The sequence below is a fragment of the Pogonomyrmex barbatus genome, unplaced genomic scaffold, assembly GCF_055798465.1.
Source record: "Pogonomyrmex barbatus isolate J1 unplaced genomic scaffold, ASM5579846v1 scaffold18, whole genome shotgun sequence".
Lineage (NCBI taxonomy): Eukaryota > Metazoa > Arthropoda > Insecta > Hymenoptera > Formicidae > Pogonomyrmex > Pogonomyrmex barbatus.
Window position 1 is genome coordinate 3,645,997 of NW_028297114.1, and position 15,214 is coordinate 3,661,210.

The 15,214-nt window shown below is 30.5% G+C and overlaps 2 protein-coding genes and 1 long non-coding RNA gene across 8 annotated transcripts; 1 reads left to right on the forward strand and 2 right to left on the reverse strand.

Annotated features, from left to right (window-relative positions):
* Nucleotides 1–126: 126 nt before the first annotated feature.
* Nucleotides 127–1,723, reverse strand: Mob4 (MOB kinase activator 4). Of its 2 annotated transcripts, none has more exons than XM_011645998.3 (4): nucleotides 1,501–1,723; nucleotides 570–943; nucleotides 360–494; nucleotides 127–285 (listed from the first exon to the last, which is right to left on the reverse strand). In XM_011645998.3, the coding sequence occupies exons 1-4, from the start codon at nucleotides 1,558–1,560 to the stop codon at nucleotides 189–191; spliced, it is 666 nt and encodes a 221-aa protein (XP_011644300.1). In that variant the 5' UTR covers nucleotides 1,561–1,723; the 3' UTR covers nucleotides 127–188. The 2 variants fall into 2 exon arrangements, with proteins under 2 accessions (XP_011644300.1, XP_088930968.1); XM_089074842.1 differs by having other exon boundaries at nucleotides 1,409–1,534.
* Nucleotides 1,724–2,198: 475 nt separating this feature from the next.
* On the reverse strand, nucleotides 2,199–6,274 carry LOC105431667 (uncharacterized). 5 transcript variants are annotated; one of them, XR_016138784.1, is made up of 7 exons: nucleotides 6,057–6,239; nucleotides 5,799–5,949; nucleotides 5,564–5,712; nucleotides 5,208–5,463; nucleotides 4,696–4,836; nucleotides 4,414–4,609; nucleotides 3,749–3,887 (listed from the first exon to the last, which is right to left on the reverse strand). XR_016138784.1 is itself a non-coding variant. In XM_089074841.1 (6 exons), exons 2-6 carry the CDS (start codon nucleotides 5,917–5,919, stop codon nucleotides 4,473–4,475), a joined length of 804 nt encoding a protein of 267 aa, XP_088930967.1. In that variant the 5' UTR covers nucleotides 5,920–5,949; nucleotides 6,258–6,274; the 3' UTR covers nucleotides 4,152–4,472. The 5 variants fall into 5 exon arrangements, 4 of the variants coding, with proteins under 4 accessions (XP_011644304.2, XP_088930967.1, XP_011644301.2 ...); XM_089074841.1 differs by lacking the exons at nucleotides 3,749–3,887; nucleotides 6,057–6,239 and adding an exon at nucleotides 6,258–6,274 and having other exon boundaries at nucleotides 4,152–4,609; XM_011645999.3 differs by lacking the exon at nucleotides 3,749–3,887 and having other exon boundaries at nucleotides 4,152–4,609.
* A 3,499-nt stretch (nucleotides 6,275–9,773) lies between these two features.
* LOC148936996 (uncharacterized) lies at nucleotides 9,774–12,086 on the forward strand. The gene is made up of 2 exons (XR_016138785.1): nucleotides 9,774–11,374; nucleotides 11,692–12,086. It is a non-coding gene; the product is annotated as an uncharacterized LOC148936996 (long non-coding RNA).
* Nucleotides 12,087–15,214: the final 3,128 nt, after the last annotated feature.

The window sequence follows — 15,214 nt, forward strand, 5'->3', positions numbered from 1 at the left end:
TTTCATATGAAGATAGACTGTGTAACAAATTCACGTTATTTAAATAGGAGCGAATTCACTGACTTCTTTTAAAGATCTATATCGTATTCGTAAGTCAGGAAAACATCAGAATAATGAATATTAACATTTTTCTTTTCTTACTATATCTGGCAATTCGACTTCGGGCAATACGATCGCAATGTTAGATCCTATGCTTCACTTTCCGTCGCGCCATCACCTTCCATAATAGGTACTATCAAATTATCCTTCGACATCAGATTATATTTTGTCACAAATGCAGTAAACCTGTAACAATAGAATAATTTTCCTCGTAACGTAACATTCATTAGAAATATTCATGAACAGATTGTATTTATTACCTGCGGCAGAGAAAAGTTTCATTTTCAAATTCGTCAAATATCGTTCTATGATGAAAATATGCATGAGAGAAAATTCTATAAACCCTACGACAAACAGAGCCAAGTTTTGCCACAGAAGATTCCTTGATGCTGATTCTGAAATGAAGATTTACATTATAAATTTATTTATGAAACCATTTGAAACAAAATAATAGAATACGAAAGAAATACCTGCTGGGAAAATATTTGTTGCTGTTAAGTAGACATGCTGCTCCATCCAATGTATGTCGAGTGTAATCAATCGCAGGACATTCCTTAGGAGTTTTATGCGCCGCACATAAAAATATCCATTGTTCCGTGGCTGTCATCTGTGTGCAAGTTTCAGGATGGCATTCTTCTTGTAATCTCACTGCCAAACCATTAAGCTCCATACAGAACTGCCTGAGATGTTCATACTTCCATACCCCTTCATCATTGGTTTCTGGCATATTAAGTATCAAATCAATGTTGGATGGATCTCTTCTGATCATTTGTTGAATATATTGTTGCACGGCCAGCGTGCTATCCATTTCTTCGAACGGTTCATCCGGCCACCTGCTGAAGTCCTGCAAAGCAAAATAGAACTTCGATCATAAGGTCTATAAAAATAATTAAATTTACGTCAGCGTCCTTATAAACAATCGATCTTGCTTCCTTACTATGTAGCCATGATATAAAAATAAACCGTGAACAAAACACAACTCTCGCTCGCTCGCTCGCTCTCTCTCTCTCTCTCTCTCTCTCTCTCTCTCTCTCTCTCTCTCTCTCTGTATATTTTATCATGTTGAACAATCAATAAAAACCATGGAGAAACAAATGATCTGCACGGCGCATGTAAACTATACAGCATCTCGAATAAGGATAGAAAGTTAAGTTTGTCATGCTTCAATGAAGACTAAGGAACTACGGGATACCGTGAGATTATCGTGTCTGGTATTCGGAAACATATCATTCTCTTAGTGTAAATAGTATCTCGGTTGATATCAGATTCATCGATTATCATCGAGGAATATCAAGAGAAGTAAAAGCACCGGGAGATTTCTGTCGAGAATTAATTCCAACGGTCAAGTGTCATCCGGGTGCAACGGTTGGTTCCTTAACGAGATTAAACGGAGTTAATAACCTCTGCTTTCGTTCCGGGCCTGTTTCTCCGCAAGATCGTGGGTCCGTCCGCCATCTTCATCTTGTCAGTTGTCGCGCTCGTAGAACCGGTGCGTGCACGCTCGACTGGCGTGGAGACGATCACTTCGTCGCCGCGGTTCTCGTCGATAGGCGCACCCACCGCGAGCGACGATACGAGACGAGTCAAGCCCAGTAGTTGCCCAGATTGTTCCGTCTGACGAAATAACGCATGCGCGTTGTTACGTGCGTTCGTACCGTTACGACGTAAAGGAAGAAAAAAATAGATATTATATTTTAAAATCTGTTATTGCATTTTGTAGAGCCTGTTGGCATTTACTCCGATTTCCGTGATCGAGCCAATTAATGATTTGCTGCACTATTTACTAATATTAAAAAAAGTAAAATATTATTTTGAACAAACTCAAATTAATTTAATCAATTATTTAATGCTAATAAAAAATATTACTATTTGTACCAACAAATTTTATAACAATTACCAATAAATCTTATAAAATTATTTAAATAAATTTAAATAACTTTAATTTTGCTTTAACTTGCTTTTTATACTTTTTTTAATTCTAAAAATTTTCGAAAAAGATGGAAGAATAAATTAAACCAAGATTAAAATTATTCGATATTGTCATAAAATGAACATACAGATATACTCAAGTTAATCGAAATTTAATGGAGTCAGTCAAGTCTAGCTAGATTTTAATTTATTTTTGGTCAAAGTATTTTTTCTAATATCAATACATGTTTTGAGTAACTCAAATTGCAAGTTTTGTTAATGCAAACACATAAGAAATCGATAAATGATTACGAATAAGTATTTCACTTAGATCATATATTAATAAAAATATATTAATACAAATATAAATCTATAAATCGGTATTTCCTGCTATGTGTGATTCGATTTCAAGATTCTCAATGTATTTTTTTGTTACTATACACTTCGTCATATGACAGCTACATGGAACATCATGTTCCACTTTTTCCACATCCAATAAACTGAGTTCCATATTGTAACGTCTTGGATACGACATGTCTTTTTTCAATTCTAGTTTAAAGGCAATAGGTTCGTTTCTTATTACTTCTATGTCTTCAGGCAGAACAATCACAGTTTGCTTCCAATGCGTCTCTTTGTCATAAGGTCCTGTGGACAATTCTGAACCATCTGGAAATTCGATGGCAAACCAAATGCACATCCCTTGAAACCTTCCGTCCTTTTTGCACACTGATATATGATTCTCTTCACCTAGCAAATCTATATCTTTCATAGAGATGCAACTCAGATCCAGCCAAGCAAGCAATCTAATATCTCCCAAAAGGTCATTTTGATTTAAAAGCAGTATCTGTGGCTTCAAGGATTTAATTTTTCTGTACTCTTGCCCGATACATCTAAGTAAAAATAGAACATATTATATAAAAAGTACAGTGCTTAGAATAATTAAAAAAAGGATAAATTAAAAAGACTAAATAAAAAAAAGAATATTTAATACTACTTTTCAAATGCAAATATTAGTACTATCCTTTTGTTTTTCTAAATAATATAATTACCTCATACTGACTCCACATATATCATTCCAAAATTCATACATAGATGGTAACTGGCAAGGTGATGCATATAATTTTGCTATCCATGGAAATAATAAACCATCCTCACGTAAGAAATAATCTCTAGCAAAAAGTATAGAGTCTAACATCCCTTCGTGTACCAAATAAAAACCCATCCATTCTGAAACTATTATATCTACTTTTTCCAAACTATTTGGATCGATGTCCTCTATTTTACTGTGAATTACTTCAATTTTATTTTGTACATTATTTTCGGTTGTCACTTGCTCGATATTCTTTGCTAACTCACTTGCTTCCACAGCATAAACTTTCTTTGCTCCAACTTGAGCACAAAAAATTGATAATATTCCTACAAAAAAATACAAAATACATAATATATACAATATACATTATACACATCTTTATTAAATATTCTTTATTAAACTATACAATTATTTAATAAAGAAATTTGAAAATAAATTAATTGTTTTACCTGAACCAGCACCAATATCCATTACTATTTTGTTCTGAAATTTCTCTTTCGAATTAAAAATAGCAGTTTTGTATGCTAAAACACGTGCTTTATCACTTAGCATTAATTGATGGATCTAAAAGCAAAATTTAATTTAATAAATATAATATATAATAAAAATTTTATATATATATACATACACATATATGCTTTACTCACGTCAAGTTCTTCATAACTTTTAAAATATTGATCCATTGTTTATTAATATAACCAATGTAAACAAAAATTACATGGAGCAATCCACACTTTCTGTTATTTCCAATGCTGTTTTTTTATTTATCTTTCTCTTTTCAAGGCAATATCTATAAAAAAATACATGAATCAGGCATGTCTCAATTCTGAAGGAACCACGTGTGTGAATAACGTGTGTAATTTAACTTCTTGAGCGGTATTCCGATTTCCGATATATACTGCTAAAAATCTATAGTATACGTTACATGAACTATAAATTTTCGATATCGGCAATATATATCGGAAGTCTTGTTGATAAATCATTGTTAATAATTAATGTTTATATCTTCAAGGAAAGAAAATAGCAAAAGGAAGTAAAATCATTCATGCTGATATAAAATCAAACACAAAATATATTTATTTAGAAACATATCTGAAATATATAACTGGCTCCTGATTTACATCTTCCATATAAAATTTCTAACCTATCTTTCATATGCTACACGTGTAACTTAGGCTATGTTAGAGCCATCCTAATCGATAGTATCAAAAATATTTCTATCGCTTTATTTATACGTCGCAGTATACATAAGCAATATTTATTTATAATATTTGGTTTGATAAAAAAATAGATTATAATACTGATATTGTGCTAACCTTAATAATGAGTATAATTTCTACATGATAAATATTCTTCTATAATATTAATAAGCTTATTAATATCTAGGATTAAGCTTGTTATCACTGGTAGATAATAGCCCTTCTTTTTCCATCATACGTCTTTTAAATTCCATTTGCTTTTCCATTTGTTTTCTTTTTCTCTCCATTCGTTGTTTCTCACTTGCAGACAACTCTATAAGAAATTAGGAGGATCAACGTTTAAAAATAATTTGCATTTTTATACAGAAAATGAGTGATTAAAAAAATTAGCGATATTACCTTGTTTTGGCTTTTCTTCATTTATAGAATTTGTTTTGTCATTTGATGAGGCTTCATCAGTTTTAATATTTTGAATTTTTGCAGATGATAATGGATTAGACTCAGTCGTAGCATTGTTTGCAGTGGATATCAGATTAGGCTCTATGTATAATGACTTATTATTGCATATACATTACATTGATTATAAGTAATCTGAGAATGATATAAATAAAAATATTCATAGATATAAAAAAAATATAAAATGATATAATTCATTCCTCAACTCAATTTTTATATTCAAAAATTTCTACTATTTGTTAGAATAATAAGAGATTCAACTAAGGGATCAATTTTAATCTTAATAAGATATTAATAACTTGATCAATATATATAAGATACATCTCTTCTAATATCACATAAAAGTAAGAACATCAGTAAGCATCATGAAATTTTTTAAGAATCTTCTTGAAAACTTTTTACAATTTAGATTTATAAAATTCTCAGATCTATAATATTTCTTATTGTTCACAAACCTTTCATTATTGAAAGATCAGAATCTTTCTTTGGTTCTAGACTAGTACACTCTGTCTGTGGCATAGGAGAAGTTATAGGTACTTTAACTGAAATACTTGATTTTTCTTGAATCGACTTAGCTGGTAATGGCAACGTGTTCTTTTGTAAGTCATTAGTTTGTTCAGGATCGATTCGTTTTTGCAAGTGTCGTAACTCCCTTTCGATTTTATTTCCAAATGATAACAGAACCCTTTTTAAGGCATTTATAGCAGAACCCTGTGCAAAAAAAACTATTATAATCTTTTTCAGACAAATATAATTCCAAATATTTTTATTTCCTTTTTTGAATGGTACTTTCCTTTTGAATAATACTTACAACTCTAGCATTATGTATTGACAATCCCTTAGTTGATTCTTCTGCAATGAAATAACCAATATCTTCGTGGAAACATCCATTGTCGAGCTGGACCTTGACAGTACTGACACATCCAGTGCAGCATTTCGCACCAATAACCTCGATAAAATCTACACCAAATTGAAGCTTATTTCTGTGTATAAATCTGATGAAACTACTTATACTTAAAAACTTTTTTTGGCGATGACAGATATACCTAAAGTTTGACTGACAACAGTATGACTCCATTTGTTCTCTCCAAAAACTTTATTGGCAGTCAAAATTAAATCACGATGATTTGCTGCGAAACCCATTTCTGCCTTCTCGGTCTTGTGCATATCTTTTGTTGTGACTTGCTTCGTAGCAGGCTGACAGGCAAAAACAATCAGACATTTGTATCATCTTAGGCCGATAGATAAATTATTTTCTATCTTATGCTACAAAGCCGCTAACCAGAATCTGTGAGATTACTCACGATTTTGATGCACGACAGATATTCGTGTCCATTGTACATACTGCCGGCAAATTTGCATAAATTCGTATCTTTAAAAATTGCAAATTTTAGCGCGCAAACACGATAAGGACGCACGAAGAAACGTAAGAAAAATAAAAGTAAATCGACCAATCGCAATCGAGAGTCATCTCAGAGTTCATTTCGGACAAGAAGAATACCAACCTAAAATTCAAAAAAAGATAAAGCAGACGGAAACTCGATTAATCCCATTTCTATTGTCCATTGTTACCAATGTAGAAAAGAATTGGAAAAAAATTAAAAAAAAAACATAATTAAATTAAACAGATATTAAAATTAATAAACATTTGTAGAAATGGACATTAAATCATTTTCTTATTTTTTTCTTTTTATATCTCTAAGATTAATTTAATAAGGGACTAATCCCACGTAGCACAGCAGCGCATGCAAAGGGCTTTAAAAACATTGAGTTGAGTTCTCAATAACGCTCTTAAAACGCTTTGCACACGCTGTTTTGCACAGCTGTGCTATATGGGATTCATCTAATAAAATTATTTAAAACATTTTTAATTTTTAATATGATTTATTCTGATCTTTTTTTTGACGCATAAAAAATTAAAAACTTTATTTAAATTAAATAATACATTAATAAAACGTAATAATAACGTAATTTGTTATAATATTCGCAATAATTAATCATATCATTAAAGAGAAGCCTGAGAGCGGTCATCTCGGTCTTTTTCGTGAGAAATCGTCAAAATTCTCATACACATAGCGTCAATAAGTTCAATTTTAGCATTGAAATTAAGTAGTCACTTCTATTTTCTGATATTGCCGATAAAATTCCATTCTAGTGTGTGTCTGTGCTACTTTCTCAATTCGTGGATCAAAAATATATTTAATATGTAATTATATATCTGTTTACGTTTGCATAATTGTTTTGTTATAAAATAAAATTTTGTTGAACATTAACATCAGTATGTTTACATTTATTAATATGTTCATATTTATATGTACATACATATACGTACAATAAAAACGTACAATATATGTACAATAAAAATAACGTATGACAAATATTCATTTATTTTTATAAAATCCCTCATAATTAGATGTTTTGCATATAATTATACATATATTATTGTTATAATTCATTATTTAATATTTAAATCTTTTATATAATTTAAAAATAATTTACAATATTTACATCATAGGAAATGTATATTTATTAAAAAAAAATAAAGAAACCAAGAATAAAAATAAATTAGAAAAAATTTAAGGAAAGCTTATGTATCAAAAATAAGTATACAGTAAAAAATATATCTTGAAATTTTGTAGGACTCGAGAATATTTTTAATATACACAATTTTTACACGGCCTTTTTATGAATAGAATTTAATATTTTATAAAATTAACTCTTGATATATTCGACAAATATCGTCGAAAGTATTTAATATAATTTATTCTATTATAATCGAAACGATATACATATAGATTTACGATAATGACGAATTATTTTTATAATAATACGATTATTTTTATAATAAATGGTCTAATCTGAACATCTTTAACATTAAGTACTTTTAAAGCCTTCTCTGAATTTTATTGTATAGCATTTTATAATACATACATACATAGCGACAGTGAGTTTATTTATTGTAACAATTGTTTATTATATACATATAATACACATAAGATACATAAGATATCTATCTTTGATAAATAGCAACGAATCTATTAAACAAGATAGTAAATATACGATAATGGATTATTCAGAAGATATTTAAAACATAATGATTACAGCAATTAATGTTAATTTATCAAAAGATGTTATAGGGCTTCGTATTTAAAGATTATACGTAATATTATCGAACATTTTGTTTTACACACATTGTAGGTGTCGCAGCCTTGATAAATGTTTACGTTCCGCGTAGCGCTCTCCATTGTGTACACGCGACGAGTAGCACGTGCCGTGTTTACGAGCGCTCCGCGTGTTACTATTCTTTAACTGGCGTTCGTACGATGCGCATCGCTCCGCGTTTTTTTCGCATTTCTTTATTACTAAATGGTACCAAACATTGTTGTATAATATAAATATACTTAATAATAAATGCTTATTAACGATTGATTAAACGTATCAAAACAACTTTTTAATAACGTATATACACGCGACTTATTCTTTTAAAGTTTATAACTTTTTTATAAATGATAACCCCTTCGATGAGTACGGTCTTGACGTGGCGGAGGGGCTGAGTATTCCGAGAGGTTTTGTACTTCAAAGAAAAAACTAACAATACCTATTATATACCGTTACCAATAACGTTAATATAAACTCATAAATCATTGATGTTGATAATGTATCAATAATGTATGAATACAGCATAGCCATGAGTTATCCAATTCCTATCTGACAAATGTGTTCCACGCAGTCGATGAATTTTTAATCGACATTCCATCGCCGATTTAAGTAAATAAACAAATTGTAATCAGATTTATAAACATATCGAAACAATAATTATCTAACGAAATATATACATATATTATTTAATATTCAGTTAGTAAAAAATTCTGTACTTTCGTGTAAGTTAAATATTATTTGTAATATTGCTGATTATTTCATCGTAATGAGATCGAGGGTGAGGCAGCTTTGAAAAATATTTACGCGCGCTCCATTGTGTACATACGGCGAGTAGCACGTGTCGCATTCACGTGCTACCATTCATTCATCGGTCTTCGTACAGATAGATCGTAGTGCGCGCCGCTTCGCATTTCTTCGCGTTTCTTTATTGCTAAGTGATACGAAATGTTGCTATATCTTATGAAATAATATCTTATGTAATAATAATTGCTAATTAACTGTGACTAATTAACGATTCGTAATATCGTCGAAAAATATTGTCGAAAATGTTCAGTATAATTTATTCTTTTATAATCGAAACGATATACATATAGTAATAGATTCACGATAATTACGAGCGATTATTTTTATAATAACGGTCTAATCCAAATATCTTTAATATTTGTACACTTTTAAATTGTATAATATTATTTAATATTGTGTAATACGTACATACATATAGCAACAGCTAATTTATTTATTGTAACAATTTATTGTAACAATTGTTTATTATAAGGTATACAAGATATCTATATATCTATTTTTGATAAGTAATAACGAATCTATTAAACAAAACAATAACTGCATAATAATAGATTATTTAGAAGGTATTTGAAACGTAATGATTACATAAAACGTAATGATTTAATGTTGAGTCGTCAAAAGACGTTATAACGTCTATCAGATATTATTCATAATATTGTTGAAAATTTTTTTTGTACATACGGTATAGATATAGTTGCCTTGAGAGTTGTTTACGGTTCATGGCCATATGTATACGCCGTAGCGCCGTGCCGTGTTTACGAGCGCTCCGCATGTTATCATTCTTTATCTGGCGTTCGTACGAGCAGGTAACGGTGCGCGTCGCTCCGCGTTTTTTCACATTATTTCATTGTTAAATGATATTACTGATACCAAACATTGCTGTACTATACGAATAGAATAATGCTTCTATATAACAATTGATTAACCCCTGATTGATTAAACCCTATCGAGACAATGATTTTAATTTAAAGTAAAAATTTTAATTTAAAGTATATACGTATATATACGTATATTTCGCGTAACTTATTTCTTTGAAATTCACTTTTGGTGAATATTAACCCCTCTAAAGGGTATGGCCTTGACGTGGCAGAGGGGCTCAGTATTCCGAGGGGTTACCTAAGCGGCATTATTAATCGACAGAATGTTGGCCAAACGTTAATCACTGTTGGTCCGATGTTGGCTGATGGTTTGCCGATTAATTTGTGCTACTTGGGTACGTGGGTACCCCAAAGACGAAGAAGCCAACAGTACCCATTGCACCATTATTAATAACATTAATATTAACGTTAGCTAATATTACTGTTATTAATAATGTACTAGCACAGCATAGCCACGAGTCGTGAAAGGGCTCTTATGTGGCAAAGTTGATTAATGCGGTTCACGCATTAATCGTCGATTTTGAATCGACATTCCGCCGCCGATTTTAATTGTGAATAAACGAACTGCAGCCAGTTCGTCGCGTCGCGCGTTTGTTTCGGGAGTGCCGCAAGTGAATGGACTAAAAGACTTTTCTTCGCCCCGCGAGGGCTCGTTCGAAAGATATCACAGTTCGTGCCGGGAGTCGCATTGTCAAGGGGTGCAGGGAGCGCGGGATCTCATTGAGGCGTAGTCGGCTACGTCCTCACGCCACGTGCGCCGCGGCACTGGTGATGCCGGCTGTGAATGTTACACGCACTCGCTACCGCTTGATGTGTTGTGTTTCGCACAGTTGCAACTTGCATTAAACGGCTAATTGAGAACACGCTCTGTCTTCGACAAGTGGTTCGGTCCCAATCGGTCCAAGATTTCGATCGGCTGACTTGTTTTCGTCGCTTATTCTCTTGATTTCTTATTTTCGACACAGCATTGTCACGAGTCGTGAAAGGGCTCCTATGTGACGCGTGCGTTTCACGCACTGATATACGCGATTATATAAGCGCGTATTAGTCTGGAGCGCGCGGACTATTTCTCATTTTCGACACAGCATTGCCACGAGTCGTGAAAGGGCTCCTATGTGGCGCGTGCGATTATTTAATCGCCAACGACCTTTACTTTCTCTTCCTTAATACCTTACTCTTTCCCTTTTTAAACAAATCGCATTTAATCTGACTCGATCAGAGCTTAGTTCGGGCGGTTATCGCGTGTGCCGAGAGGCTGGATCCCAGTTGCCCGATTGTCTAGATTGTTAGGCATCGGCGGTGGGTACCTTCTCTCTTGTCACATCTACCAGCCTTCTCGATAGCCCGGGTGACTTTTGATATCACGTGTATGGTATCCGCCCTGGTGATTCGACCTGAACCGTTGGCTATGTGATGGTTGAGTCAATTTTAGACGTGATTTCTAAGAAACAAGAGACGTCGGATTCTAGTCAGTCGATTCGTCTTCTTCCGCTTCGATTCTAGCCCTTGCTTGAGGAGTTACCGTGTGTCCCGAAAAGCTCACCGACTCGGGTGCTGACTGGACCGACGGAACTTGATATTTTCACGGGCAGTTAAACGCGGAGTATCGTCAAATATCGCGCGAAAGACTTTTATTTAAAATTAGTCCGCGTGCGTTATTAAAATAATTCGCGAGTGTTTTTCGCGAGTGTCTTGTGCTGCGAGGACATCCGACGACCCGACATCTCGAGAGGAGGAGGAGACCTAGGAGAGGCATCGGGCATCGGCGGAGCAACCTTGCGGTAAATATACATTTTATGTTAACAAAATTAAAATTAATAATTTATTTAAATCATTAGATATCGATAATTTAAAATTTGTATAATTTGGAAAAGAGAAAAATGATGATGAAATGAATAAAATTTCGTACGAATTTATTTTTATAAAGATCTTTTTTGGAAATTATATAATTTTTGCAAATGATTTTTGGAATAAATAATATATTTTAATAAATATTTAATTGAGAATAAATAGATTTGATATACATATAAATTATTTTTTTAAATATCTATTATTTGCAGCATTGCTATAATTTGAATATTTTGTTTTTGTGTTACAGAATCATCGTAGCTACATGGCAGATTAACTCCGTTGTTGCGCATCGGATCGGTGAGTGATAAATTTTTTTTATATTGGGGTAACAAATTTGTGAAACTTATATTAGATTATTTTTATGTATTTATTATAAAAGTTTCGCAGTTAAATATGTTTTCATAGATTTGTTGCCCTAGAATGGATAGATTTAAACAGATTGGGATGTATATTTAATTCTGGTATGACACTATTTATTTATTTTATTTTAATACACTTGTACAGACACAAAAAGCTCAAGAAATAGAGCTCATTGTATCGATGTTTTATTATTTTATATTGCTTTTCGCATTTTAAATTTTGCGAGTATTAATTGTTTAAAAGTTATCAAACAATCTCAAAAAAAAAAAAAAACAAAAATAATTTACTTGTTTTAAGAAATTAAATACATATATAATGTAATATATAAAGTAATAATGTAAAAATAATGTAAAAATAATAGAGTTTATTTTATTTAGTATTTTTTAGAAATATATTAATATATAATTTATTAAATTTATTAAATTTTTGAAATAAATATTTAACATAAGAAATCCAATTAAATTAATATTCTTCAAAAACATTAAATTTCTATTTTCAATATTTTTTATAATACATATTTTTTAATATGGATGCAAAAATATAAATGATGTTATATATAAACTATGACTCTCTAAGTTGGATTACTATGGCTTAAAACCATAATAAAACCTTGAGGCCCGATTGCCACTGTCTAAATTGATTGGGCATTGTGTCTAGGACTATCCTAGACTGAGCACACTAGACCAATAGTCCAGTCGGGGCAGGGATTGACTGGAGGTCACGGTCCTCCGATCTATCCTGAGCCCACATTCTAGGCGTACGAGACCTTCGGGAAATCTCTATTGCGTCTATACTGCAAGCTGCCCAAAGGAGGCTTAAAATAGTTTGAGAGTAGGCATGTACTCTCGCCTTCCGGAGGAAACGTGCCCTTGCAGTGAAGGTTTGTCAGGTGTCCTGGCTTTACGAAGTCCAGTGCGCCGAGCTGGCGTTGTTGTTTGGATCCGTGAATCCTAGCGGCCTGGAAACCGCGTCGTGCTGGTGCCTATTGACGTTTGGGCATGTGTCGTGAGGGTTGAATTAAAAAGAGAGTCATACTTTATAATTATATGTAATAAGAATATAAATGGATATATTGTGTATTTTTTATTTACCTATCTTTCCTCTTTCTATATTTTATTACCAGAATTAAATATCTAAATTGGGACATAAAAGAAATATATATATAGTATATATGAAATTTAGAAATTTTTTAATAATGTATATCATTAAATATAAGTGAATGTTTAGCAAACATTAATAACATTAATAATAAATTATATAACACATGTGCTGATTTGATCCTAATCAAATGTTTTATCTATCCATCTATATTACTTAATAACTTGGCTTTACGTAAAATAAAGCAAAATTTAATATGACGAAGATTCAATAAATGTTTCGTCTTGCGGAATATAAATTCATAATCATAAATTATTAATTTATTTTTATTTAAAATGTTAGTTTTATATTAAGTTTATTTTGAATCAAAATCCTAATTTAATAAATATTGTTAACATATCATATTTTTTTTATTTACATTATTTATTAAATTTATTATTACTCGCGATTATTACTTGCGATCGACGTCCGCGTGTAAAAGCGAAAAATCTGCCGATATTGAAAAGTCAGCCGATAATTGAAGGAGAGAATACTTCCTTTCTATCATTTCTGGCTATATGTCGTCAGAATCAACGATGGAGCAACGTGGCCAGGAGCAACGAAAGGTAGGTCCAATCTGGCCTGAAGAATCATGAAAGATTAGTTAATATTAACTAAAATGAATAAATGGTAAACATTTTTATACATTCGTGCAATTGCACGTAATTACGGGAGGGAAATGACAAAATATCATCTGTGTTTTTCATATATCATAGATTTCTGAATATTGATTTCTTTTCTGAATATATTTCCTATTGAATAATCGCGGATTAGGGACTCTGTTGGATCAGTCAGCATAAAATAGGGATTCGATTAGGTAGGGAGACTATGGAAAAATTCATAAAAGGTAGAGATTAAAATTCGATAGATAGCGACGTTATGAAAATTCGGGTGGGAAAGAATTGTGACAGCTATATGCTTTATGTAAAATGATGTTTGTTATTACATGTGTTATTATACATCTTTTATTACATATTTGTATTTTTATTATATTATACTATTATATTATATTTACTATTATTATATTATACTATTATTTTATTTATTATACTATTATTATTTATATATTACTATTTTATTATATTATACTATATTTGATTATGTACTCATATTTAACTTTATATTGTATTTGATACTAAACTTAATTGCATATAAATAATAAATATAAAAAATGTAAAAAATATATAGCAAAAAAAAAAGAGGACCGTCGATCAAAATCGGTGGTGGAGGACTTCAATTTCGTCGATTTTTATTGGATAAATATTATGACTAATAAATATTACGAATAATAAACAATTTTTGTTACAATATGAATTCTATTTATTTATATTATATTTATATTATATTATTTATATATATGTATATATGTACACACATACACACACACACACATTTTATATATATATATATATATGATAATTTTATCTATATATATATATATAAAATTATATATATATATATAAAATTTTAATATTGTTTTATATTATATGTTTGTTTCTTATTAAACTTTTATATTTGTATTGATTTTTCTTATAATATGAAATTTACATAATTTATTTGATTATTTTTATATTTAGTCTTTTATTATATTTTTTTATATGTATCAAATTGTATTATATAAAAAATAATAAATGTAAAAAAAATTTTAAACATATGTGCAAAGAAAAGAGGACCGCTAATTAAAATCAGCGGGGGCGGTGGAGGGCCTCTATAAATTGATTCATTCCAGAGAACACAATGTTTAAATTTAAAATTGGAAAATAAAATTTCTTTCAAATGTCTTATTCCGATTTTGGATATTATATTGGGATATTATATTGTTTGGATATTATATTTGGATATTATATTGTTTGTGATTTTTATCGAATATTTGAATACACACTTTGCACGCTTATTTCCTATACTTATTTCTTAATATTCTTAATTTATTTATATTTTTAATAAATATAAATTATAAATATAAAAAAATGTAAAATATATAACAAAAAAAGAGGACCATCAATCAAAATCGGCGGGGGTGGTGGAGGGCCTCAAATTCATCGGTTTTTATCGGATAAATATTAATAAATATTAATAAATATTATTTTATTATTAATAAATATTATTATGAATAATAAACAATTTTTGCTGCAATATGAATTCTATTTATTTATATTATATTTATATTATATTTATATTATATTATTTATATATACACGTATATTATATTTATATTTATAATTTATATTTTTTATTTCATTTTTTTCATTAATTCATAGATTTATTATTTTTAA

Coding starts and splice junctions, on each gene's coding strand:
- Mob4 (XM_011645998.3), bottom strand. CDS start 1,560: ATGAAGATGGCGGACGGACCCACGATCTTGCGGAGAAACAGGCCCGGA. Junction 495..569: donor AACAAATATTTTCCCAGCAG/GTATTTCTTTCG, acceptor TCTTCATTTCAG/AATCAGCATCAAGGAATCTT. Junction 286..359: donor GAAACTTTTCTCTGCCGCAG/GTAATAAATACA, acceptor CTATTGTTACAG/GTTTACTGCATTTGTGACAA.
- LOC105431667 (XM_011646002.2), bottom strand. CDS start 3,780: ATGGATCAATATTTTAAAAGTTATGAAGAACTTGAC. Junction 3,424..3,546: donor GGATATTGGTGCTGGTTCAG/GTAAAACAATTA, acceptor ATTTTTTTGTAG/GAATATTATCAATTTTTTGT. Junction 2,898..3,056: donor ATATGTGGAGTCAGTATGAG/GTAATTATATTA, acceptor ATTTTTACTTAG/ATGTATCGGGCAAGAGTACA.